General features: G+C 45.2%; 1 protein-coding gene and 1 long non-coding RNA gene across 45 annotated transcripts; one reads left to right on the top strand and one right to left on the bottom strand.

Annotated features, from left to right (window-relative positions):
* LOC123060936 (protein argonaute 14) lies at positions 1 to 24,413 on the top strand. Of its 28 annotated transcripts, none has more exons than XR_006428282.1 (15): positions 1 to 132; positions 1,321 to 1,886; positions 1,982 to 2,026; positions 2,135 to 2,185; positions 2,690 to 2,933; positions 3,040 to 3,126; positions 3,228 to 3,278; positions 3,374 to 3,462; positions 3,546 to 3,691; positions 3,853 to 4,506; positions 5,308 to 5,383; positions 7,799 to 7,909; positions 21,448 to 21,484; positions 21,955 to 22,136; positions 22,743 to 23,237. XR_006428282.1 is itself a non-coding variant. In XM_044483802.1 (4 exons), exons 1-4 carry the CDS (start codon positions 19,132 to 19,134, stop codon positions 22,773 to 22,775), a joined length of 690 nt encoding a protein of 229 aa, XP_044339737.1. In that variant the 5' UTR covers positions 16,227 to 19,131; the 3' UTR covers positions 22,776 to 23,237. The 28 variants fall into 28 exon arrangements, 2 of the variants coding, with proteins under 2 accessions (XP_044339737.1, XP_044339738.1); XR_006428303.1 differs by lacking the exon at positions 1 to 132 and adding an exon at positions 23,960 to 24,413 and having other exon boundaries at positions 146 to 1,886; positions 21,955 to 22,133; positions 22,743 to 22,810; XR_006428302.1 differs by lacking the exon at positions 1 to 132 and adding an exon at positions 23,957 to 24,413 and having other exon boundaries at positions 146 to 1,886; positions 21,955 to 22,133; positions 22,743 to 22,810.
* Positions 8,523 to 16,115, bottom strand: LOC123060938 (uncharacterized). Of its 17 annotated transcripts, XR_006428306.1 has the most exons (15): positions 15,545 to 16,113; positions 15,338 to 15,461; positions 15,000 to 15,072; positions 13,961 to 14,171; positions 13,594 to 13,872; positions 13,204 to 13,312; positions 12,917 to 13,124; positions 12,571 to 12,733; positions 11,442 to 12,163; positions 11,178 to 11,264; positions 10,742 to 11,095; positions 10,573 to 10,656; positions 9,992 to 10,052; positions 9,504 to 9,591; positions 8,730 to 9,036 (listed from the first exon to the last, which is right to left on the bottom strand). It is a non-coding gene; the product is annotated as an uncharacterized lncRNA (long non-coding RNA). The 17 variants fall into 17 exon arrangements; XR_006428314.1 differs by lacking the exon at positions 8,730 to 9,036 and adding an exon at positions 8,523 to 8,661 and having other exon boundaries at positions 13,594 to 14,171; positions 15,545 to 16,115; XR_006428322.1 differs by lacking the exon at positions 8,730 to 9,036 and adding an exon at positions 8,647 to 8,661 and having other exon boundaries at positions 9,404 to 9,591; positions 13,594 to 14,171; positions 15,545 to 16,115.
* Positions 24,414 to 27,831: the final 3,418 nt, after the last annotated feature.

Below are 27,831 nucleotides of genomic sequence, written 5' to 3'. Positions count from 1 at the left end.
CCCCCAACAGAAACAGGACGCGCCTCTCACCCTGACCCCTCGCTCTCGCGCGATCCAGAGGGCGAGCGGCGGCGGCGGTGGCACGGCCCGGAGGCGACAGCGGCGGCTTCAACCGCGGCGGCCTACTGCCCGGTATATCTCGCGGGGCTTACTCCCTCCTCCTTTGTCGCACAGCGGATAATAGAAACTAGGCTTCTCCTGTGAGGGAGATCCGAACCCCAAATTGACACACACATCTTGTTCTTCGTTGCTTGATTGTTTTGGAACCAAAAGATTAGTTTTTTCAGCTACCCTCTTAGATTCTACTAGCTAACAATACATAGAGTAATATGAGCGGGCTGCACGGGGTTGGCGGCTGCGGCGGCAGGGCTACAGTTAGGGTTGTTGTGGCGGGAGCGCTTGGATGCAGGTGTTGGAAGATTACGAGGCTTGCCGCTGCGCGTTTCTGTACAAACCGATGGGAAGGGGCAGTGGCTGCCTCGGTGGAGGTGGCGTGGCTAGGAAACGATAGGCCACAGAGGAGGGAGCATCGATGGATTGACGATTGGAGAAGATCTGTCCAGGGACTGGTGATTTGTTGGTCGATTTTAGGAGCAGTGCACTGCTGTAGAGATATCCCCTTATTATTATGCAGTCAGGGTATAAATGATGGATTTTTTTATGTTCTATATGCCGTATTTTCATTATGTGTTTTCTACAAGTAGATGATTATCTCTACGTGTTGATGTTGTTGAGCATACTACAGATTTCTAAAAGTGCTGCCACTGTTGTGAATACTACGTACTGTCTGTCAGAATCTTAGACTCTGAAATTCACACCTTCTAATTGCACATGCTGAAAAAGTAAGACAATTGTGTATCTTGATGCTGTTGAGCATACTACTGACTTTAAAGAGTGCTGGTACTGTTGTGCATACTACATACTGTCTGTCACATTCTTAGATTCTCAAGTTCACGCCTTTCAATTGCACATGCTGAACAAGTAAAACAATTTTGTATGTAAACCATGGTTTTCGTTAGATGGGAAAAGTAGCTAGATGCGTTGATTCTCCAAATCTGTTTTTATTTGCCAGTTAGTTTTTTTGTATTCACTACTATGCTTTATGGTTTCGATTTTGTACTTTGGATCCCTATATACAGGGACCTGTTGGGTCAATATTTATGGGGAAAAATAATCCCTGTATAATGTTTTTTGCTTAGTTTATCATTTACTATCATACTTGTCAAGAAGGATCTACTTCATATGTGAAGTGTGCATGACTGCATGTTCATTTCTGGTATTTGACATCTTCATTTAATCGTCCGTGTCCCATTACCACAGGTAATTGTTAGAATAGTGGGGAGCAGATCTAGACCGGACAGCTCATCCGAACTGTTTGGGTTGTTGGATCTAGCCTTTGGCCTCTTGAAACTGTTGCGTCTCGCTGTAACCGATAGGAAGGACGAATAAATTGCCACGGTGAAGAAATCTCCCCGACCCCTAATGCTGCATCCTTCCATTCTCTCCCACACACAACGCGCTTTGGCGCTCACTTTTCTTCATGCCTGCATTACCGGCGCTTCCGCCTCCATGCCTCCACTCTCAGCCACCTCCGCCTATGGACCTCCTCTCCCTGCCGCCGCCGCGCCTGTTTCCTCCCTACGGCAACGATGTGTCATGCCTCCGCCTCCCCCATCTCCTCTGCACTGTGAGTGGTGCCGGCTCCTCCTCAGCCCCCATCTTTGGGTGTCCAAGACGAGGGGCAAAAGGTCCAGTAGGTGGTGCCATCTCCACCTCCACCCTCACCTCTTCAACGCTGCCTCCGCATTTGTGACCGCTTTGGTGCACCAGATGAGGACCATGACGTCCAGAGGTGGAAACACAGCCCTGGGGAGGCACCCCTTCAGGTCATCCTCACACCCCCCTTGCTTTTATTTCTCTGGCTTTCCTTCCTACCGTCCTTACTTCTTTTCCCCCTCATGACCGGTGCTCTATATTGCAGGTCTTAATTCATTACGTCATGCCTCTGGAACTATCGGGACTGAAGGTGAGATCAATTGCAATCGCTGATTCCCATCTATTCTTGGTCGTGGCCACATCTAAGTTTCTCACTGTGTAGTTTGGTGGATGGTCTTTTTTCTTTGTTCTTTTGCAGAGACTGTTCTTGGGTAGAACCTGCTGAGGCAGAGCTGCTACTAGACTTCTGGTGAGTGATTAGTGGTACATGACTTGTATTATGTATGTTCTGTACGTATATATGCAGTAAGTGCAAGGTTATAATTTGTTTGTTACCCTCAGTTGACTAGTACTCCCTCCGTTCCAAATTACTTGTCTTAGATTTGTCTAGATACGGAGGTATCTAGCACTAAAATGAGTCTAGATACATCCATATTTAGACAAATCCAAGACAAGTAATTCGGAACGGAGGGAGTATGTGTAAGTGACGTCCTTCAATCTGAAACTCATATGAAGAAAGGCTAAGAAATTAACTTGGGCATGTCAAGATATAACGTCCACAGAAAATGTCACGGATAAGAAGAGCAAATGTTGTATCACCAGTGTCAAATTTTGATGAACCCGTATCTGAAGGATCACCAATTGATGTTGCTTTTAGGCCAGCTTTAGAAACGCCTGGCCCATCTAGAATGGATAATGTTACATCTCCAGCTGGTCTATCAGAAAGTGAAGGGTCTGTTGCTACTGAACACAGGAATAAGGAAAAAGCCACAAACAGTGGCGACTTTGAGAATGAGGGGGCAAATTCAGCTCATGTGGCATCAGATTTAATTTTCTCGTCCAAGAAAAGCAGGATTCCGTTGAAAGAAGAACTTGAAGATGGTAGTATTCGTCGTCAAGGGAGGAGTGGAAGAGGCACTATTTTGCATGTTAAAGGGTGTTCATCCATACCAAAAGAGAAGTTGGACAGCACTGAAACAAGGAAGTTGGTAAAGAGTGTAAGACCTGCATCTGAAAAGAATGAAAGATGCTTAATGACTGAATTCTAGCGAACATGTGTATTGTTTTTTGTATCTGAAACTTATGGTCTTTAATTTAGTGCAGTAAGTTAGGCCGTCAAGAAAGGTTCGGACCGCAAAGCATCATCTCAGCACTCAGAAATTCTGAATTGTGGGTCAATGGATGCTACAGGTTTGCTGATAGACATTTTAATCTACCATCGAAGATCTTTGGTTTCTTTTGTCTGAAAGTTGATCCTGATGGTAAGCTGTTTGTTGTTGGTGAATCTGAAGATGACCGAGAAGAGCTTCTAGCTGCTGCAAATGCTGCCCATGGTGCCATAGGTGTGCAATTGCACATATCCTAGTTATCTATTTGCCATGCAAAGAGATGCAATTTTATATTTCATGGTTGATGAATTCCTTGTCCTTTTCTGCAGTTGGTGCGTATGCTGGTCCTTTTTGGAAGAAAATATCACCCATGCTTACTTTCATCAGCTCTGAAGATTTATCCTTCTTAAAAAACCAGGTTTGATTTTATTTTCCTTACAAGTTGGTACAATGGACCTGTTGTGTTGGGGTGAATCATCACTTACCGGAGTCTCTGGTCAGATAATATTTTTGGAAGAGCTTGAGATGGGCATGTCTAATAAGCACGAAGAAGATAAGTTAACTGCATCCACTAACTACAATGGGCCACCATCAATGGCACTTCCCCTTCTGCCACTCCCCTACTCTTATCGTGCAAGATGTTTTCAGTAAATCCTCAACTATTGTATTCCTTTATATGTCTACCCTACTCTTATCGTGCAAGATGTTTTCAATAAATCCTCAACTTCTGTATTCCTTTATTTGTCTACCCTGAACTGCAAAGATCTGAATTTGATATCCATGTTTCAAATATTATTTTCATTTGCAGGTTGAGCATTCCTCCCCAGGTTCTACCTCCATCCAATTCTTCTTTGTTGCTGGATCAAGGGGAAGCAAATGGTGTTGGACCAAGAGAATCTGTTGACATTTTGTCTTATAATGGCAAGAATCATAACAACACATCTCAAAAGGCACAGGGGCAAGGAATATTTGGTGAAATGGCTCCCTTGACAAGTACACTGCTCTGTGCTTTGATTGTAGAAGATGTTGATGACTTTCCCGAGTCCAATGGTGTCCAAGGAGATATACTTCTGGAGTTCTCCAATGACTACATTCCTCGTGCTGCCGCAGTTGAGTTTGAAGCTATGGGCTAGAATCCAGTTTTGGGATGTCCCCTGATTTCAAGCATTCATACAGTAACCCAGCATATAACTGCATGTCCAATGGTTTCTCACTTTCCAGTAATTTGAGGCGCTCATATAGTCAAATTTCAGTTTGCAGTAAGAATCTATCAGATGGGATAAATGTTATGGGGTATCCAGAAAACGGCTCTTTGCATAGATCAGTACCGCAGATTACACAGCAGTATCAAACTCCCGGAAAAGATTTATTTTTACCAATATATGGATATTACTATGCACAGATGTCTTTGCATGACAGGACTTTGGTCAAGTTGCACAGTATTGACATTTTTCCAGAGATGGTATGGTTCCTAAAAGCCTGATTCATGATAAGTTTGTCTATTTGAAGGTTATTTCTTTGTCATTTAGTTAGTTACAATTTTATACGGAAATGCTAAAAAACTGACTTCAGGATGGCAAATTATGTTGTCGCGAGGATGGCAATATCCTTTAGCAAGCATTGCAATTCCTGGCAAAAACCTGAACATTGCAAGGACTTGCCATTGCTTGCTAAAGGAAATTGCCATCCTCGCAACACCATAATTTGCCATCTCAGGCTTTCGATTTGCCATGCTAAAAAAAAAATCTGACGTTTGATTTGTAGCGTAATCCATTTTATATGCCTGGATTTCTCAAAATTCTCAAATAGTGTGAAACAGGGCTATCCAGATCATATATGTTTCTTAGTGTGAAACATATTGTTATCCACGCCTTATACGTTTCTTATGTGATTCCAATTTTTTGTTTCTTTTCATTTTCTTGGGAACTGTGAAGACAGTACATTGTTTACATGATATAAGCCAATTACTTCAACTAAGCCAGGCAAATTTTGGAATTCTGCCGTGATCAGGGCTGAAAGCAGGCTGTGAATTCGAAACCTTGAGGGGGTGTGGGTGGGTGTTGATCAGGCGTGGGAGTGTTGACCCTCGTCTTGCATCGTATGTTCCTGTAGGGTGAACCAACTGAACACATATTTTGACGATCCTTGAGAAAACAGATGCATCATAGATCATCACCTCATTGTTTTCAATAATTGTCTGTGATTCCATACGTCTCCTGATTAACTCAAATCATGGCCGTGGCGATATTTTTTCTGACTGCAGCCAGAGCTGGACGAGGGAGAGGATGAGGATATTAATAAAGTTATTTTTTGAGCCGCAGAAAAGACTCTTTGATCAGGTGGTTATATTCAGCATTCAATTTTGGTTAAACCCAACAGATCATTGGATAATAGAAATTATCATTTCATCTTCTCTAGAGTTCACATGAAGTTACTGTGACAACTTAGAGCATACTAAACTAGCGTTGGTATTAGTAGTTCTATAACTTGCATTCGAGGCTTCAAGCTTAAGTAGTAGTGAGACTAATAAGAATATTATGGTGGAATTGCTTGATATGTTGTTAAGATTGATTGTGCAAAAACTTGGTGGGTCTCATGTGACAAATTGATAGTACCTGAAACTAGTGAAATAGTATGACCTACATATACTTAATGTCCTTTTTCTCTTGAAGGTCACCGGTTCGATTAGTGTTGATTTTGGTGAAATGTGAGCCATCATGGAAAATGCAGTCATCTTCGATGGGTATAGAGACCAAGGTTTTGGGTACCGCTCGAGAAAAACGGTTACCGAGTTTCTCGCTGCGCCTCACTTGAGCCAAAAAAATCAGCCTGTTTTGAATTTTTGGCCCGGCCCAGCGAGAGCCAGCGAAGCCACGCTGCGTGTCGCTACTCACAGCCAAGCGCGAACCCTAGGAACCGAAAACGCCCAGTCTCTCTCTCGTCTCTTCTCCCCAAATCCCTTTCCCATGAAAATTTGGCGGCGGCCGGCGCGGCGGGAGTGAGGCGGCGACCAATCCACCCCTTGCCTCCCTGTCCAGCTGCAGCATGGACGTGCTCTCGCCGCTCCACGGCCTCCATCTGGGGCAGTACGGCGCTCTTCGTCATGGCGTCTGTTGCAAGGGGGATGGGGCGGGGTGATGGCGAGCTGTGAACTGTAGGGATGGCTGTCGTCACCGGCGTCCATGGCGCAGGTCATGCGTCTATCACCGTTGGTCAGGACAGAGGGGATGTGTCCATTCATGGCCTACCAAGCAGATCTGGAGGCAGAGGTCATGGCAGTGGCAGAGGGGATGTGTCCGTTCATGGCCTTCCCAATCCTTGATTCATATTCCGCCTTGTTAATACACACCTCCATTGTCTGCTGCGTCCTAGTCTTGCTATATGCCATTGTCTGCTGAACTGACACATCCCATCATGGCCTACCAAGCAGATCCGGAGGCAGAGGTCATGGCCGTGGCAGCAAGACTATGTTTCTGTTGGTCATTATGCTGATATGTGTGTTGTTGGTCTCTTAAGTATAGTTTGTGTTGCTATATATGCTGTGTAAACTGATGATATGATATAAATACAGTAGCTATGCTGTCAAAAATTCATTTTTTTAGTTTTTGGTCCAAAATATTTGAATTCAAAATTTGAAATAAAATTTTGTCCGAAATTTACTCGGAATTTCGCGGTAACCATGGTAACCGCATTTCCGAGTGACCCACGAGAAAAATGTCCTCGGTAACCAAAATCTTGATAGAGACCGCTATAGGTATTATATTTTAAATAAGGTCTTCTATTTATGTAATCTTTTCACATTTATATGACTGCTATATTTATATCAAGTTCAATTCTCTAGAAGTCAATTCTTGCTTGCACATTGTTCACTGAGAAAACTTCATTACATGAAGCTAGGAATAGAGTTCTTGGAAACAGAAAAGTTGTTGATTGCTATCAATGTGATTCCGAGTAGTGTTTGAAGCTAACATTGTAGTAGCTCCCACGAATGCTACCGAAGCTTGAATCCGTGGATATTTCCTAGCTTCAGAATTGTTTTGGCATTGAGCATTTTCTCGAACTGGCATACTATTATTGTGGCATAATTACTGTCAACTAACATAGAACGGAAGATTGCATGTCATACTAAGCTCATGCATTTGCCCTAACATATTTGAGATTTGTGCAAAAGTGATGTTATTAGAAAAATAAATCATACATGTCAGTAAAAAAGGGTGAGTTCAGTTTGCTGGGTGGAATATCACTAGGGTACTAATAAATTATGGTAAAATGTCTGATGAACGTACATATCTATATGCTTTTATGGGCACTGTTTTAATTTTGATTAGGGATACCATTGTTATAAGTAGGAGATTAAAACCCTTTTCCTAATAATTAGCTATCCATCCTGTATTACGGTGGTAGCAAATTCTTACCGTTACCATACATTTGGTGTGGCACGCAGCAGTAGTTTAAGTACATGCAGAGAATTAGCTCTCAAATTGTTCCTTTAGTAACCCAGATAGAGAATATTTCCAGTGCCTTATTGTTTATTGGTGATAAAAGAAAACAAAAGTTTGCATCGAAATGATCTAACATCTGTTTTATTGTGGATTGTGCCTAATTCTAAAATTGTTTTTTGCAGTATGATGATATTTTTGTTTACCTTTGTTTCCAAGGAAATCTTCTATAGACCTTGCTCAGCCTCCCTGGAGCTTAGGAGTGGGACGCTTTAGCTCTGGTTGCTCTCCTCTCACCCCCGATTCATGCATCAGGGCAGAAGCAGCACTGGAGGTGGCTGGCGGTGGCAGGGAGACCCCGGAGTTGAGGAGGCCAGAAGGGCTCATGTGGCTGTCAACGCCCATCATCTCCATGTCACACTAAAGGTCATCCTATATTATCTCATAATTCATAGGTCAAGAGTTCGCTACCCTTCATCGATTCAATTTGTATGCATTTTATTTTGTACATCCATACCCTGGTTAGTTTGCCGGCCATCCTCCTCATATCCAATCTGCCATGGTTGTTCAATAATTATGTTCCTTTACTTTTTTCTTGGCGCAGTGGTAAAGCTGCTGCCTTGTGACCAAGAGGTCACGGGTTCAAGTCCTGGAAACAGCCTCTTACAAAAATGTAGGGAAAGGCTGCGTACTATAGACCCAAAGTGGTCGGACCCTTCCCCGGACCCTGCGCAAGCGGGAGCTACATGCACCGGGCTGCCCTTTTTTTTACTTTTTTCTCCATCCTGTTTATGGCTACATCCTTAGATTCATTACACATTTGTATTTTCAGAATTGGTAGTATGCCTAAGGTGCTTATTAATTTTGTGCAGCAGCAAAAACTATTGAAGCTCCGTTTGAGATATCCAACAAAGTAGTCACATGGCTCATGTAATCATGATAGCATGCTATACATTAGTGGGGCAGAAGTAAAAACAATACATTGAGTGGGGCAGAAGTGTTGCAACCTTTAAATATACTAGATGACCAGTTGCGCCAATGGCGCAAAGGCCAAGGGTAAACCATGTATTGAAAGAGTGTACATTAATATTATTCAGGCACATATTGAAACATATGAGAAAAATCCACTTACTATAAATACAAGCGATGCAATACCCATATAATGTACCAGGACATATCTGTATTAATAGAACCGTTAATTAGTTAGACACAAATCCACACCCGAGAAGCACATTGCACAGGGTTAAAAAATTTAAGCCTCACATTCCCAAGCAATCTTAAGGAGGCCAACAGAATTGAAATCACTGATTGAAAGTATCAGCAGTTAGAAATATTTATACACACAACTTCTTTATTGTAGTCATATGATGATGAAATCGGTACGTAAATCAGCACCAAGGATAGCCGATCAGACAAATAAAAATCCTGCATCCCACTGAACAACAATATTATGCAGGACTCATTTTAAAAGGCCCTCAGTTCTAATTTCTATAAGAGCTTGAAGCTTTGGAGCCAAGGCTACGAACCTTCTCTATTGTGACTTCTAAATGTACCTATGAAAGTAAGGATCAGGAACATTCTCTATTAAACCAACAAACTGAACAATGAGAACTTGAAATATGTAAAAGTACTAATGAAAGTATTTAATCTGTGCATGTACAGTGGACAAAGATTACAACACACGGCATGTTGCAAACATCCTAACCAGCGTACTTTTGATGTAACATGAGAACTTGAAATGTGTTAAATAGAGAGAAAAGGCTAATGACCTGTCTACAAATTAGAAGTGAATTGAATATTTACTATAATGTAACATGAGAACTTGAAATATGTTAAATAGAGAGAAAGGGCTAATATCTGGTCTAAAGAACAGAACAAATTTGAATATCAGTTTCGCCAACCCTGGATGATCCAACTCACTTGGTATAATCCAGGAAATTAGGGAGCAAATATAAGTAATCCTTCAAGACGCTAGCAACATCTTCAGGATTCGACGGAAGGCATGTAGTGGAGTACTCACAGAGGAAATCGCTGCCGGATAGGCCCTTGGCATCGAACAGAAGACCGCACCTCGTTGCATTCTTCTCCTGCCGTTGTAGCTCCCTCTCCTGTGTCCTCTCGAAATTAAGGAAAGAGCAGTAAAGTAGTGAACAGAGGTATCTAAGACGTATAACTCAAACAACAATTTCTTTCGCCCAAACAAACTAAAAGAATTTTATGTTTGGTAGCATATATCCAAGGGAACAGACATGTTGTCTGTCTTATTTCCTTGACACACATATACCGAACAATAAAATGGATCACACCTTCTTTTATACATATAGGCAAGCCAACCATCCAAACGGTCTATGTATGTAACTAAATCAATAATCTAAAACCAGCAAGCAACATGCTTGAGGGAAACACATGCTACTCTCACAAGCACGATCTGGTTCACAGGAATTAGATACAGATTGTTTAAATAAACAAAGGGAAACACATTGTACTCTCCCAAGCAAAACCAGAAACCTGAATAAATGACCGGAGGCCAAGTTCACATATGCTCCAGCCATGATTTGCCCCCAATTTTCTGCAACCAAAATGAAAGTGTGTCATTAATTTAGCAGCGGGTACAAGCACATACTTAACAAGGGACAATCCTAACTTGGGATTCAGAGGCAAGAAACAGTTCGAACATGTGTGCGTGACTAATTTAGTAGCTGGTACAACCACTTAACAGGGGACAATTCTAACCTAGGTTTCAGAGGGAAATGGTTAAAGAGGTAGTAGGATTTAAGTCCTAAACAGTGTAGCATGTAAAATATTATGACATCACTACATAGACAGAGCTATATGCCTATGCTAAGCTTCAGTCGACTTATAAGTTTGTTATCACTTATAACTACAGAACATGTCAAAATCATAAATTAGAGTTAACTCTATCTCTACCATTATGTTTTTCATACAACTGTCAAATTTTACCAATCATGTTTATCGGAAAAAATCAAATAGTGAACATTGAAAAACGGACCCAATCATGTTTAGAAGAAGTTATGTACATGCAACCTAGAGAAACAGTTTATAAAGTACATAAATCCAATACAAATTACCTCAAGAGCAGCTTCCAACGATTCAGATGAGAGACTCAGTTCTGATTGTATATCACCAACACTAACTTTTCCTTGGTCAATTAGCTGCCAAGTAAAAGCATAAAACCCACTTAACTAATAACACCAAAACATATGTACAAAAATCTTGCTCTGTAAGATTAGCAGGTACCTTTCTAAGAAATGTAGAAACATCACCAGAATTGCTCACAAGATTCCCAGCCCATGTAGGCTGATCAACAACCATATTTGTGCATTGAACTTGTTGATTTTCCGTGCCTCTAACATCACATGTTGAGGTAACGAGCTCTGTTGTCTGTGCTTTGTTTAGGTTGGACAAACCTGAGCTCATGGGTGTGAGGTTCATGAATTTGTCTTTACTCTTGCGCTTAGATCTTATTTGAGCAGAATTTTCATCATCCAGCCCAACTTATGTGGTATCCTGTTCAGCAACACCATTGACAAGGTGTATGGAGCTAATTCCTCTGACTCCAGAATGCTTTGAGCAAAATATCCACAACTCAACCTACAAACAGATATATACAAGAAAAATATTAGCAAGCATAAACAACCAAGGTAAACAACATACACGAGAAGAAATAGCCTACCATTCTTAAGCCCAGATTTTCCCCATATCTCCACTTGATGTTTTTTCTATCTTGCGCATATAGGATGAAAGCAAGCCCAGCATGTCCCTGGAAAAAATAAGCAGTTAGTAACCAAAAAGCAACATATATCAACAAGGTTAAAGAAAGTGTTAGGTGACCTGGTGGCCAGATCCATCCCTTTGCGTTCACCAGCAGGGGAGTACATGAGAGAAGAAGAGATCTGGAAGAAGGGATGGGTGGGGAGCAGTAGAGAGGAGACAATACCAAAGAAATGACGTCGCGCATCCGCCGCGTGCCTTGTCCGGGCAGGAGGTCCGGCCCTGCCACACCCCTCTTCTCCCCTTCACGTCCCTCCTCTTATCTCTCTCCCTCTCATCTTCTCACCCCTCGCTCCTCTCCAGATGCCCCCACACTCTCCTCCTCCTCCTCCTCACCCGTCTCATCAAGCGCAAAGGGCAAGAGTGAACCAAGGACTGATAACTTGATCGAGGAAGAAACTTCATTTCCTTAATAGCATTTGGCATATTAGAATAAAAATGAAGTACCATCAGGTTGATCTCTAATTTTCACTGAACTAACAAAAACACATTTTACACTGCCCACGTACTACTATTACTGTCCATTTGGAGTAGAATTTGTAAGTGAATGTTTATCTACTGCTGCACTCAAGTTATCATATGCTTGAACTAAAACATTCCTATCTTCAACTAAATATATCATTGTGACCGAGCACACACAATCCAATAACTAAAATACTACAGTTATTTGGTTACAAAAAGAAACTTAAGTATGGAATCAACAGAAGATAAATAGTATAACTGTTTCACAAACTAATATAGCTACAACTTGTTTTCTAGTATATCTTGCAGAGTCGCATTCATGACCAGATACCACGTAAGTAAGCTCTATATTGTACTTGCCTTAACAGAGGTTGAGTGTTGCACGATGAGTTTTGTAGCGTCCGCATGATCCTTGTTCATGTGGCCCTGTGGAATACACGCAGCTAACTTGAGCATAAATACGCCAAATTAAGATCAATAATGGCCAATGCTACAGCATCAGCTTGATTAGCTGAAATTAATGAGAATGATATACACACTACGCTGACTGAACTTTGTACACACTTAAGACAGCAAAACCAATGCATGGAGTTCTACAATAATTATCTGTCCTTGTTATCTCACATCAGCTTGATTAGCTGAAATTAATCAGAATGATATACACACTACGCTGATTGAACTTTGTACACACTTAAGACAGCAAAACCAATGCATGGAGTTCTACAATAATTATCTCTCCTGCTTGTTAGCTCAGCAGTTTGTAGCTAGCAAAGCTCTAGTATTCACATGGAGTGTAAAACAAATGGCTGGAAACAACATTAACCTGGCTTTACCTAAGTTCGTAAATAGAAGGAAACTCAATTGGGAACCGACATCAAGATTTGATTGTTCCAACAGGGAATGACTGAACATTTATCCGGACAACAACAAATCTGATCTGTTGTTTATAGTGTTCAAGTGCAGCGTCTGATTTGGTGTGATCGTCAGACATAGCAACTGTGAGGAAAAATGCAGAAAAGTTCAGGTAATCCAACCCTATGCTGTAAGGAACAGATTGAGGATTTAATAACCAGCCAATGCAGCATCAAATACGGTTACTGATAAGTGGCAAGAAAACTGCATGTATAACAGTATATATCGCGGCAGACAGAGGTGATTAGCTTTCAAGGGGATAAATACCTTTGGTGTAGCCGCTGCAGGCGACACTGGACGGACCAATGTTCTTGTTCCTCCGGCAAACTCTGTGGCGACATTGGACGCTTCGTGCAAATTTCGACGGAATTTGATGGAGATTATGGCCCAAGGACGCAAATTGATGGAGATTCCGGCTGAGGACCCCTCCATCTTATAGCAGCCAAGTTAAATCCTGGTCGGGCACTCAATCGATCTGTGTTGGACAATGACACGGTCACGAATTCAGTCCAAATCAGACACCGGAGTAGGATATCAGAGATTAAGAAGCTTACCTACAGTTCACGCAGCCTAGCAGATGCGTATGGGCTTCTGCTGCCCACTGCCTCTACTTGCCACCGCTGCTGCTGCTTGCCACTGCTCCTCCCAGCTGATCTGCAGGCCCTATAAGAACTAACGGGATGACACGAGAACAGTATGGTATAGAAACAGAAGATCTGGGCAAGAAGGAATGGAAAAATACAAACCTATATTATACATACTATTACAGTTCGATATGAAGATTCTCAAGAGAAATGTGTAAACTAAAATACTAAAAAGAATCATAGCCAATTAAAAAATGGCTGCATACACATATACAGATTTTCAGGAGAAATGTGTAAACTAAAACACCTAACAAATATTTGAATCATGTATATGCAAAGCACATTGCTAGCACGACCCACCATGCAAACGATCATCATAAATACTTGTGAAGCTGTCTCAAGACCCTCTCCCATTTGAAGCCGCACCTCCCTGTCTCTCCTGCAGATCGAATCCAGCGCTGCCGCCATCGCCGGGAAGCTCGCCTCCGCACCCGGGGCAGACGAGATGCGGGGTATGGGTTTATTAGCCCCAGTAAAATGACTTGCTCCCTTAGAATTCTTCGCATAAAGTCACGAACTGTAGTTCAATATATTTTTTATTTCTCTGATACACCTCTCATTAGATAAATGGATCTGGATCTGAAAAATATATACTAATGGTCAACAAAAGTAGAGTAGTCCCTTTGGAAAGGGCAAAAGGGAATAAAAGCACGGCTAAAATATATACCATTCATGCCCTGTCTCAACAATTTCTGCATCTCATCATAATTAAAACATGATTCGCATCTAATCAGAACTAAAAACCAGTTAACAGCTCGATCAATGCCAGCATTTAAAATCTAAACACCCTACAATCCTGTAATGCAATAACAAAGAAAAACTGAATAGTGGTTGTCCCCCTTGATTCTTCAACATGTCCTCTCTTCTGCCTCCCTATCCTACAATACAACAACCAAGAAATAGAGCAATTAATCATAAGCGCATAGCAATAAGACCAAAAAGATTGGTTCAGTTGAACTATTAGTAAGCAGGAGACACGACGAAGATCAAGAATTTACAGACATCATGTGCAAACATGCAACATATCATCATTGCAGTACTGCCGCAAGTATCGATCACTAATTACAATATCATGACAGAATGCTCATGTGGCCATTCTTATCCCAAGATATGCCACCTTCTTCTATGTGGCATATTCTAATGCAAGTATGGACCAAGAATATGTTCTAATTACTTGCTAGCACTCCAAGATAATTATAGAACATGCAAGTATGGGCCAGCGAATCGATTATATGTGCAGGTACAAAAGATAAAGTGGATAACCAGCCAATTAGATAAAACTGTAAAAAAAATAAACACCTGACTGTACTTCCACTGAAGCTATTGCAGCATAGGTAGTTTTTTGCTCTTGGTCTGCACCAATGGACCCAAGGTATCATGCTCTTGTGTTAGAGAATACCATGTTTTCTTTTTTATTCTTTGTTTATATTGGCATGTGAAATGCAATTCACCACTTTGTACTCAGACTTGTTTTGCCCATACACCAGAAGCACCAGAAGGCAAACATAAACAATAAACAGGAGGCAACAATGAATTAAAAAAACAGAGGATATGCATATGCTAATGAATTAAAAGTAAACATTTGGAAATATCCCAAATGGTAAATCTATCACGAGAAGTTTCTTATGAATCTTTGTAGCAATTTTTTAGAGAGCATCAAACATGTAATCAGATAATTCTTTGTAAGCATGCATCCAAATTCATACTTGGACAGAGTGTAGAACAAGGGGCAGCAGATCAACACCCCCTTCAGTAAACAAACAGCCACCCCTGGCAGTACTGCAAAAGAAATCATGTAACTCAGATAAGCACTGATATAGCCATAGAATATATGAACAATCAGATTCAGTTGACCACTCTGTTCCTGCCAATGCCCTCCATGAGCTAATGAGAGGATCGATTCAATTGAAGGAAGCTTCCTCGTAGCAACATGGCCAAAACTATATGTGATTGCAAGCACACGGGATTGCTAGGTACAGATCAATTGAAAGAAATCTTAAGAACAAAAAACAAAATTTCCAAACATGCATCTTTTGAGCAGTACATGTATGTGTTGCTTATTCACCTTCTTTGCCATGGCTTGCTGCTCCAAGCACGTGCAGCCCCATATCCTCCATGGTTTGCTACTCCAAAACTGAGCAGCCCCCAAATCCTCCATTTTTACTGTTCTGTGTGTTTCTTCGTGTGAGAAAGGAGAAGAAATGACATAGAGAGATACATACGGGAGAAGGGAGAGAAGGGACGTGGTCACCTGTAGACTGTGGTCAAGCCGCCCTGGAAGCAAGGTCCCGCCCGACCTCGCCGGTGCAGGCCGACGCCGGCGGTGGAAGACGACGAGCCGGCGGCACTCCTTCCGGTGGTCCTCTCCTGTTGGCCGTCGACCCCCTCTCCTCTTTCCTCTCTCTTTCTCCCTCCTCTCATGTTCTTCCTTCTCTCTCTCCCTCTCATCTTCTCTATCCCGCAGATCAAATCGAGCGGCGCCGCCACCGCCCTTTGTCTGCAGGTCGTCACGCTCCTTCCGGTCACCCTCTCTCATCCGCCGTCACACCTCGCTCTCCTCTTTCCTCTATCTTTCTCCCTCCTCTCCTTCCTTGTCTCTCTCCCTCTCTCATCTTTTCTCTTCAGCAGATCGGATCGAGCGCCGCCGTTCTTTGCCGCCGCTGGAGAGGGCAGTGAAGAGGAGGAAGAGGCGGCACGGTGGAGAGCAGGGCAGAAGGGGAGGAGGCGGCGGCGGCGCCGTGGAGAGGGAGGGGAGCGGGGCGGCTAGGGTTGGAGGGGAGGGGATTGGGTGTGCGTGTGGCTCGGGGCGGACGAGGGAGGGAGGAGCGAGGGGCGCGGGGCTGTGGATTGGGGCTAGCGTTCGCACGGTGCGGTGTTTTTTGTGCTCGCGTGGTGCGCTGCAACCCCACGCGCGGCGCAATACGGTGGTCTTTTTTCCCTCGCGTGGTACCGTGCGCTCGATGCCTTCGTTGTGACTACCTACCCCTTCATCCTTTATAAGTTAGATAGCATACCCATTGGTAATATGAAGAACATGATAAAGAACAGATCGTATGACAAATGTTTGATTCATGATGATTTGCCATTTTGTATTGTGAAGTGTTGCAACCTTTAAATACATTGAGTGGAGTGTTGCAACCTTTAAATTATGTATTGTTTTTTTATCATGTTCTTAATATGTATTGTGAAGTGTTGCAACCTTTAAATATATAGCAACTTAATGAAGAAGGGATGATGGCGTTCACAATCAGCCGATCAGGAACATAGTGCAGGCAATGGAGCAGGATGATAAATTTTTTTTTGCGAAGGCCAATTTGCCATGTATTAAAAGAATCCAACCCTTTAAGGACACTCCAAAAGTAAGTAGAAAGTACAACCGGATCCTTGGGGAAGCCAACGCCATCTTCCTCTTGCACATGGCGGTGGCGCGCTGTGAGCCATGCCACAACTGGAACTCCGCATCACCTGTGGAGCCACCAAGACTTAAATCAACAGCCAGTAAGTCACCATGCTATGCCAGAACAACCATTCGAGATTGGATCGTCACTCAAGAGAAGAGGATGAGAAGGGCTGGACATGGCGAATACGACTGCCATTCCATCAACAGGGACAACGCCCCTGCCCGGATCCAACACCAACAGCAGAGAGCCACCATGTTGAGATCTGGAGAAACCTTATTCGTCTCCGGCATAGCCACAGCCAGAGCTGAAGCCATGGGCAGCCAAAACCCCTAATTGAACAAAATAAAACTACTGTTGTATGCACACGGAGCAAGGTCCTGGTCCCTCCCGCCGACCGGAGCAACCTGCGAAGGTGAGGGAACCTTGGTGCTTGGGTCTCCCTCTTATCCTTTCTCTCTAGATGGCGTGAGGTACCTTAAGTGTAGCAGAAGTACTACCTCCGCCCGGGTTTATTGGGCCCCTTCGTATTTTGCGTCAGACTTTGACATCTATAGACAACAAAAATATAAAGCATATGCTATAAAAATTGTACTGTTGGATTTGTATTTGAAAGAGCTTTCCAACAATAGAATTTTTGTGACATATAGTTTATATTTTGTTAGTTAATTTTTTAGGTCAAACTTTTGCCCAAAATAAAAGGGGGCCTAATAAACCCGGACGGTGGGAGTAGAACAAGCAGGAGGAGATGAATATGTGTCTATGATGGAGTGGGAGGAGCATCGAGGGTGAACCAGGATGAAGTGGGACAGGGTGGAGGAAGGGAGGGAGGATTGTGGAGAAAAGGTGTCGCCCCGAGACTATCCTTGGTGTATAGTTGGACATATGTATGGACCTTCTGGTAAGAGTAGCTTGGCGGTATTATGAAGTAAATCACGACTATTTAAAAAGATAATCTGTGTTACACACTTAGCATATATATATTCAAAATTTGGCTTGCAAATACAATTCGGTAGATGAGATAAAAACACCATGGGCGTGCACCATGAGTGCGGCTCCTTTCTAGTTTGTTTTAGAACTGGGTATTATATGGTCACCTATGTGTTGAACTTTCAAGTCGCTATATCCCATGACCCCTGATAGAATCATGCCCATGGGAAAGAGTTGCATGTAAGGATCGAGGTGCCCCACATCTTTCTATACATGGTCTCATTGGTCAGTGTTGCATGTTTTTCAACAACAAAGCCTTTAGTCCCAAACAAATTGGGGTAGGTTAGAGGTGAAGATCTCGCAACCAACTCATGGTTCTGGCACATGGATAGCAAGCTTCCACGCACCCCTGTCCATGGCTAGTTCTCTGATGATACTCCGGTCCTTCTGGTGGTACTCCAGTCCTTCAGATCTCTCTTTATGGAGTCTTCCCATGTCAAGTTCGGTCTACCGTGACCTCTTGACATTATTAGCATGCTTTAGCCGCTCGCTATGCACTGGCGCTTCTGGAGGCCTGCGTTGAATATGCCCAAACCATCTCAATACGATGTTGGACAAGCTTCTCTTCAATCGGTGCTACCCCAACTCTATCTCGTATATCATCATTCTGGACTCGGTCCTTGTGTGCAACATCCATCTCAACATGCGCATCTCCGCCACACCTAACTGGTCCGGCGGGGGCGGGGAGCGGGATCGGTCGCGACGACCATTGCGCCCCAGGGAGCGGCGGGGCGGAGATTGGCGATCAAGGGGGCGGAGGAGACCGGCGGGCGTCGTGAGAGGAGAGGAGGCAGCTGGCCTCCTCAAGGCGGACGTCATCAGGAGAGGGCCGCGATGGGTCACGGCGGTCGTCCATGCGATGCTTGGCCCGGGGCGCCTCATCGCCCCACTCCCTGGGCATGGCTGGCACCGCACGAGAGGGGCCAGGAGGGGTCGATGGCGGCGGCGGCGGGGGATCGGGGGGCGGCCGAGACGGTGGATGGGGCGCCGCCGACAGTAGTGTTTGTGGCGGAGAACGGGTGGGGAGGCTGGATCGGGAACCCACAGGGGGGCTAGATGAACCCCCTACCCGGCCGCAGCCCGGGGAGGCCCAGCAGACCGGCCTGAGGGGTGGGCCTGGGCCCAGGGTGCCCCCAGCCACCCAAGCACGAGCCACAGGACAGGGGCCCATCGGCGCGCGGGCCTAGCGGTGTGAGGCCCAACGGGCGGGGGGCAGCAGTCGCCGAGGGGGAAACCCTCGTCCGCGATGCCGGCGCCGCCGCCGCCGCCATCAACGCCGCTGGGGCGGCCAGGGCAAGCCATGGGCGCCTGAGGGGGGAATAACGAGCGTCAGCAGATCTGGGAGCAGCGAACTGGGCCACGAACGGCCTGAAGGGGGAGTGGCGGACGACCACGGCGGCGAGATCGGCCGGCCACCCAGGCACCAGCGAACACCGACGAGCTCGAGGGGATGGCGGCCCCGCCACACGCTAGGAGGACCTGGCGGCACCGAGGTCGGAACGCCTTGCGACGCCCCACGCCGAGGCGCCTCAAGGCGGGCCCTTTGGTCATCACCGACGGCGGGCCAAGCGGCCAGCCGACGCCCCCTGGAGGCCAGCAGCAGAGGGCCGGCACCGCGGGGGGGGGGGGGGGGGTCGCGCTGCTCCACCCGGCCTCGCGGTCGTCGCCCTCGGCCACATCAGCCCAGCGGGGCCGGAGCAGGTGGCGAGGAGGGCTGAGCGGGAGGGGCGACGGCCAAGGAGGAGGCAGGAGGGCCAGGCGGCGGGCAGGAGGTTGCCGGCGGGGAGAGGGAAGGGGCGGGCGCGGCGAGGGCGGCGGCGGGGCCGCAGTCGCCCCCAGCTTCGCGAGAGCCAAATTCAAACTCCATCCTCCACCATATGTTCACCTGGTATGTATTTTAGTCTGCGTATTAATGGAATGTATTGACTGTTCATGCTGCTATAATAAGCTCGATGATTTGCTATGGAAACAGAAAAACACTTGAGGAGCATCTTAGTTTTTATGGACTGAGATTTTAGAGGCTGTTATTGACATTGATTTCCTTTATGCTAGAGATGCTGGTAACAAATCTACATCAGAACATACTTTGGTTTAATTCTTGGTTAGCACTTATCTGTTCTTTGCATTCAAAGAGCTCATTTGTTTCAAAAAAAAAACAAGATAAGAAATATTGCAATCTTATTTGGCGCAGTTTGGCCCTTTCATCACCTGGTATATAGTATTTTGTAGATACACCAACAATGAATTTTGGTTAGGACAAGAAATTGATACAGTACAAATTGACTATTGCGGTAGATTTATGGATTTTTGTCGGGCTGTGGTATCTATCCGTAGCATCTGGAAGATGTAAAAATACAATAGGCCTTTTCCACATGGTTTTTTCGTGCTGCTCAATGCTCATTACCTCTGGTATTATTTTCTCTTTCAGTCCTCTACTACTATTATCTTGTGCTTCTAAATATTATGAAAAACGTGGGAATGAATAAAGAACTGCATATATGAGAATTTATGCAAGTTTGTTGCATTTTAGACAATATCCACACACCCCTCGCGTTTGCATAAAACTAGGACGACATACTTTGGTTTAATTCTTGGTCAGCACTTAACTCATTTGTTTCATAAAAAAAGTTAAGAAATATTGCAATCTTTAATTGGCGCAGTTTGGCCCTTTCATCACTTGGTATATAGTAATTTTTAGATACACCAACAATGAATTTTCTTAGATACACCAAATGATGAATCAGGGCCTTGGGCCATTTGGTGTATTTTGTTACTATCAATATTCTGACTACGCTGTTGGCGATGGTGGAACTGGAGAGGGTACAGATGCGGAGGCGACAATGTCGACTTCGGTGAGATGGCTGGTGGACCAAGAACCACTCCGGAATTTGCTTTGTAATATGAAGTAATGTCGATGTGTGATGTTAACATCATGGCAACTCCCCTCTCCCATGCTTAGACACCCCCAGTGCAAGCAGAATGTTCCAAATAGATGGTCAAGTGCACTACATATACTGAGGGTTTGAAAGTGGTAGCTAAGATCAGAAGAAGCAATAAATATACAGATTATTCACGGCACTTTGGGTTCAGATAATTTAATTTGTTAATCTTTAGCTATTGCAATTCTTTATTAAGATGATTATATGTATATATAATCTGCTTTGTTTTTGTTTATCCATATACAACATCATGTCTGAGTTCATCATCTTCTGATACTGGAAGAGGATGCACTAAGTTATAAAGCAAGAAAGTAAAACATGGATTTCACTTACTTGAGAGAAGATCTGGCCATGATATTGACACTGCTACGTGCCAGACTAAAAGTTCAACAAATGATCACGAGCTTAGTGTCTGCCGTTTATGATGCCAAGTTTGGAGATACTGTGTCCCGTTTTTGGAAAAATATTCTGTTCAACTACATACTAATACAGGAAGTTTTCCCATTCTTTTTTCCTTCTCCATTTGGGTAAGGCCTATATATACATATATATATATATATATATATATATATATATATATATATATATATATATATAGTGTTACCTTAGTGGCAAATTTGTATGGTATTTTTATTGCTTCTTTGCTGGATCACGGATCACATTCAGAATAATCACCATTTATAAAAGCACCCAATCACACAAGTTAAATCCATTTTCCTTTTCTTTTAAAGTGCATGATTAAATTGTATCGCCATTAAGCTACACAATTGCTATTGCCAACAAACAAGTTTCTGATTACTCAAACAATTCTCTCAACAATTGTACAGGGTGAAGAATGTGAGCATCCAGAGTATATCATTCGCGGTGAGCCCATTCCTTACTCACCATATATAAAACAACACCGCACAACACATTATTCTGTTCTGCTATTCTCCATTGAAATGAAAATGACCATATTCCAAAAAGAAATTTCATTTCATTTCTACTGTTTCCTTTAAAGATGACTCTTTCAGGCAGGATGTAATCTAACTGCTGTTATATCATTTTTCTACAATCATCTATGTTTTCCCAACTTTACGAGCTGCAGCTGATAATAATAGTTTTTATGATCTGCTATACTTCTCCGACGCCAATTTACTGCTTCAAACCCAAAAAAACCCGTATATCATTCCTATCAATAATGCTCAGCTTAATTACCTTGCTTGCTTTATTTTTCCTACCATAAGTTTACAGCTTGATTCAGCTTTTCTCTTAGTGAAAGCTTAGTCTCTTAACAATAAATAATATTCAGTCTTCTTACATATGCTCCTTCATTTGGTTCTTACCTAAATCAGGGCCACCCCCTGCTATCCAGTACTGCGGAGAGCTTGAAAAATACTGTCACTGGGGCAATGAAGTTAAGCTCTATCAGCACCATGTGAACACCTTGTTTGCCATGTTCCGCCGCAAAAAGGCAGACATCAAATACTATGTGTGCACCATCAACAAAACATTTTCAAAGCCAGGCCAGCGCGTGGTAACATCCTTCCTCCCACTTCATTGAAACAGAAAATGATCTTTGCTTATACCTCACAACTAAAGTACTTGCCTGACTGATCATGTCAAGTACAACCTACAGTGTGCTTTTTGTTCTGGAAATTGACTTTATTGCAAAATATATTAGAAAAAACTTAATACATTGCTATTAGTACCAGTGCAGCGACTCTCATTAAGTTCCTACATGTATCTGAAAAGTCAAGCATGAACATTAACGGTTAGTAACTAATATTCTAGGGTCATGTGTATGTTTTCTTCCGTCCTATATTTGTTCTCCTTCATTAGAGTGCCATACATGCAGAAACAACCAATTTACATCTTATACTGTACCTAGGAAAGAATGTAGCATGCTCTGCACTCTTCTTTTGCTTCCTGCTATTATTTACTACTCCCTTCGTTCCGAATTACTTGTCCCAAGTATGGATGTATCTATATGTATTTTAGTTCTAGATACATCCATTTCTGCGACGAGTAATTTGGAACGGAGGGAGTAATAACTATTCTCACTATCTATATTTGAACCTTCTCAATGTAAGAGTCGAACTACAGTCTGCAATACATTCAATTAATTCCTTTCTCTCACCAGTATTTTCAGGTTTACTACACTGAAAAAACCTGAAGGATTACATTGACCCAGATGATGATACACTCAAGGTGAAACTTGCAAACAGTGAACTGCACGCCAAATGTCGCATCATGCTAGGAACCGACAAGAGAGCCACCATAACCACCAACTGGTCAGAATTCCGCTACCTTGCAAACATCCATTAAGGAAACATCTGCGTCTTTCGCTTCAAGGTCACCACAAAGCAGCGCCTGGTTCTCATCGTGCATTTGCCTTTAGATGAACCATTGACAACAACACAAGTCGTATCTAAATATGATCTAGCGCTCCAAGAACTCCTAATCAGGCTCTATAACAAGATGAAACCTTCCTCTGTTTTTCAACGATGCCATGTGTTGCTTTTCAACAGCTACCACTTATGCTCTTGCCTATGTAACCTCTACTGTTGTTGCTCATGTGCTGCACATCCATCTATTAACATGCATAATGCCACCCTTATCTATAATTATCTGTTTATACTGCTCTCTCTGTTTGAAGCATCAACTACTTAACAACAACACCAAATATGCTACCCAAGGAAAACACATGCCCTACCTACTAGCGTCCACCTTCCGCTCAAGAGCTATAGCACTAACATATACCATCGAGTGTTCTAAGAGCAACAGTTATAATGAAACGTGTAATGTTCATCACTTCAAAACACCATCATCATGCCTCTCTGACTATCTACTTTCCTTCCTAATAGCATTGTAAATAATCAATCTTTAGCTTCTTAGAACACTATGTATCATTTTCAATCTGTGTCTGATTTTTTTTATACACTCTTTCAATACTTGGCTTCCTGTCGCCCTTTGCGCCATGGGCGCAACGGGTCATCTAGTGGTCATAAAGAAGGATGGGAGCTGGGGGCTCTGTGGATTACAGACTACTCAACTCTATTACAATCAAGAATAAGTTTCCTATGCTAGTGATAGAGGACTTGCTAGATGAACTACACGGGGCTACAATTTTCAGTAAATTAGACCTCAGGTCTGGATACCACCAAATCAGAATGGCAAGTGCTGACATACCAAAAACAACATTCAAAACTCACATGGTTCACTATGAATACATGGTTATGCCCTTTGGGCTAACTAATGCTCCAGCAACTTATCAAAGTTTCATGAACACCGTTTTTGCACCTTATCTCAGGAAATTCATCTTGGTCTTTTTTTTAATGATATTTTGGTCTACAGCAGGACATTAGAGGAGCATGCGACACACCTCAAGATCACATTGGAAATCCTACAATCAGTTAAGCTGCCCAAATGCATCTTTGCAACAGACAAGGTGAATACCTGGGCCATGTGATCACAGGTGCTGGTGTGACTACCAACCCCAAAACAATGAAGGACATTGTTGAATGGCCCATCCCTACTACAATCTCTAAACTAAGAGGAATCCTGGGTATTACTGGATACTACAGGAGATTCATCAAAGATTATGCTAAGATATGCAGGCCACTCCATGTTCTACTTAAGAAAGACGCCTTCCAATGGACCCAAGAACACACGGCTGTATTTGAAGTACTCAAAACAAAACTGACCCCCTGCCCTGTATTAACTCTGCCTGACTTTAGTAGGCCTTTTGTCCTGGAGACTGATGTATGTGGGACAGGTTTGGGAGCAGTTTTTATGGAAAGTGGTAAGAGCATCTCCAGCCGCGTCCCCAACAGGCCCTCTCCAGGCGTTTTTCTCGCACCGGCGCCAAAAAATCGGCCCAGTCGCGCCCTTAAGAGCCTGTTTTTCATCGGCTTGGACCGAAATTGACGCCGGCGTACCCAGGCCGAACCCGGCGCGCTGGGGGGCGGGGGCGCCGGGGCAAGCGGTTTTGGCGCGAAAGAGCCGCAGGCCAGCCGCGTCAGCGAGACGACGCCTCGTCTTCCCCCAGAGCGCCTCGGTTTCCCATGGGGAATCAATGGCAAGGTTGTCGTCGGTCAGCCTTGCCATTGATTCCTCACGGGCGGCGCGGCGACGCCTCCCCTCCCGCCACGCGTACACACGGCGTGGGCTATAAAACCCGCCGCTCCCCCTCGCCGCTGGCCACACCAGTCTGAGCCCAAACCAGCCGCCGCCGAGTCTCTGCTCTTTCCCGTCCGCGTCGTCGAGCTCTGCCATCTCCCCTGTTCTTCCCTTCCTTTCCCTCTCTAGCGATGGCCGAACGCTTCCCCGACGACGCCGCGGCGGCCAACGGCTTCGGCCGTCGGTCGCTCCAGGAGTGGGAGGCGTGGCTGCTTTTCGAGGCCAACATCCCGGCGCCGCCGGACATGCGCGCTGGGCCGATGGGGTGGAGGCTTAGCAACGGCGGCGTCCCCATCCCCTCGGTGCCCGACGTCGACGCGCGCCTCGGCGTCTTCGCCGCCGAGGTCGACCACGTGCGGTCGTCCCTCACGGAGGAGCAGCGCGCCCTCCCCCAGTACGCCGCCAACAACCACGCGGCGTGGGCGGACTACTTCCAGCGGTGGCAGGCGCATCGGCTGGCGTCCACGAACGGGGCGTCGGTGGTGGGCGGCGTTAAGAACAACGACGGCCGCCGCTCTCGTGGGGCGTCCCGGGCCATACGCTCCACGAGGTGCTGGAGTACCTCGAGGGCGGCAATAACCCGCCGCTGGCATACCGTGCCGCGGCGGCCGTCCCCCCCCTCACCGGAGCGCAGGAGGTTCGACTCCTCCTCCTCTTCCTCCTCCCACTCTTTCGGCTCGCCGGCGCTCTTTGGCGTCAAGGCCGAGCCCCCCGCGGAGACGCCGCTCGATCGGCGCACCCGCAGAGCCGGCATCGTCATCAACGAGGGCGGCCGGCGCACCTCCTCCTCGGCCCCTCCACGCTTCGTCAAGCCAAAGACGGAGCTGGGGCTCCACGTCGTGAAGACGGAGCCCGGGCTCGACGACGAAGCGACCCTCAAATGGGCGCGCGACGACTGGGCGCGCACGGAGCTGGAGCGCCAGCGCGCCGCCTACGCGCGGTTTGAAGCTCGGCGCCGTGGCCGGGACGAGGGAGGCGTCGTCGTCCTCGACGACGACACGCCGCCACCACCGGTCCGCTATGGAGACGCCGGGCAGGGGTCCAGTAGGGCGGGCGTGCCATCAAGGAGAAGGCCGCCGCCGCCGACGAGGATGACGGCGACGTCGGCGACTTCGCCGCGCTCAGCGACTTCTTCGTCCCGTAGAAGTCTGTTTTTAAAATAATTTATGTAACGCCGAACATGTTGAATATTAATATCAGGTTTGTCAAATTTAGCCGAACTTTTCTGTTCAATTTGCTGGATTTAGCCAAACTTTGCCGAATTCAGATTTAAAAAAAACCGCGTCGGGGGCGACCCTGGGGCGAGGGGCCGGGAACCCGGTCGCCCCCGCGCCGATTTTAGCACCGGCTCACCCCTAGGGGGCGCGTAAAATCGCCGCCTGGGGGGCCAACGGCTGGAGGTGCTCTAAACCCCTAGCATTCTACAACAAATGTTTAGGAGTTAAAGCAGCTGCTCAATCTATATATGAAAAAGAAGCCATGGCTATTTTGAGGCATTAAAAAGTGAAGACACTACTTTTTGGGCAATAAACTTGTCATCAAAACTGACCAACAAATCCTTCAATGCATGACAATCCAGCACAGACTACTTGTGAAGCTACTTGAGTTTAACTATTCTATTGAATACAAAAGAGGAAAAGAGAACATTGTGGCTGATGCTTTGTCCCGGGGCGACACTGTGCTATGCTACCTCTTGTGTTCCAGACTGGATTAAAGATGTTAATATGGATCGGAGGAAGTACATCAATGACCCTGGCAGCTGTAAACTGCTGAAGAAACTAGCTGATGGTGTGAGTGACCCCCATAATACACTATCCATGAAGGAATCATTAAACATGGAAACCTCAACCGCAACACAAATCTCAGAGCAACTCGGGGCGACCCATTTCATCCGCCCGCGTCCGTTTGAGTCGACGCGGACAAAAGTGGTGACCCAACGCGCCGACCCAAACCCAAATCATGTCTGCGCCGACGCATTTGCGGCCCAAATTTGCGTCCCAAATGCGTCAGTGCAGCGCCGAACGGACGCCACGCGCGCCTTCTCGTTGTCCGCGGCGTCCTCACCTGGCGGCCGTCCAACTACCCGCTGCCCACGTGGTCAGCTTAATTTATGACCACGGGCTCATGCGTCAGCGAAGGCGGTCGTCTTTTTTAAGCCGATCGTGCAGTGGGGCTGTCCTCATCCAAACTCGCCGTTCACATCTAGGCAAGCTCGCTCCCCCGTCGCCGGCAAACCCTAGCCAAACCAAAATGGGGCTCTTCTTCGGCGCCGGCAGCAGCAGTAGCAAGGCCAAGGGCAAAGCCCCCGCCGTCCCTTTCCCCTCCGAGGTCCTACCGCCTCAACTCACCGACCCCGAGGACGACGACGCCTAGAGTAGCGTGCCACCTCGTAGTTTAGTTTTTTAGTTTTATTTAATGCTAATGTGGACGCGTGGACTCTCGCCGGTCTTCCTGGCCGGCTTTAATGTTTAATTAAATTGCTTTTATTTTAAATATATATGCACAATTTTTTTTTGTTGGCGCCGTCAAAATGGATCGGGCCAGTGTTGGGCGCACGAGCCGACCCAAACACGGAAGCGAACGTCCGTGTCTGCCTGGCCGACCCAAACAGACAAAAAACGAACGAAATTACCATCCGTTTAGGTCGGCCCATTGGAGTTGCTCTCAGTTACAGAAAAACAGCAACTCCTGCAGAAACTGCAACACAACTTACAAGAAGCTCAAGCTAGAATGAAGGCACAAGCTGATAGAAACCGCATTGACCGTCAGCTGGAAGTTGGTGCTATGGTAGACATCAGAATCCAACCCTACAGACAAAACACATTTGGACTCAGGGGTTTGTTTAAGCTGCGATTAAAATACTACGACCCCTTTAAAGTTCTGGCAAAAGTGGGTCAGGTATAGTATAGTCTACAACCAGACTTGAACCCTGCTTAATTCCTGCTTAATTCCTGCTCGTCCTCGAGTAGGTAAATGATAAAAACAGAATTTTTGATGCGGAGTGCTACTTGGCATAATTTCAATGTAAATCTTCTTAATTGTGGTATCAA

Source organism: Triticum aestivum, chromosome 3A (genome assembly GCF_018294505.1).
Source record: "Triticum aestivum cultivar Chinese Spring chromosome 3A, IWGSC CS RefSeq v2.1, whole genome shotgun sequence".
Lineage (NCBI taxonomy): Eukaryota > Viridiplantae > Streptophyta > Magnoliopsida > Poales > Poaceae > Triticum > Triticum aestivum.
The sequence above is the reverse complement of the archived record's forward strand: the minus strand, read 5'-3'. Positions and strand labels throughout refer to the sequence as shown.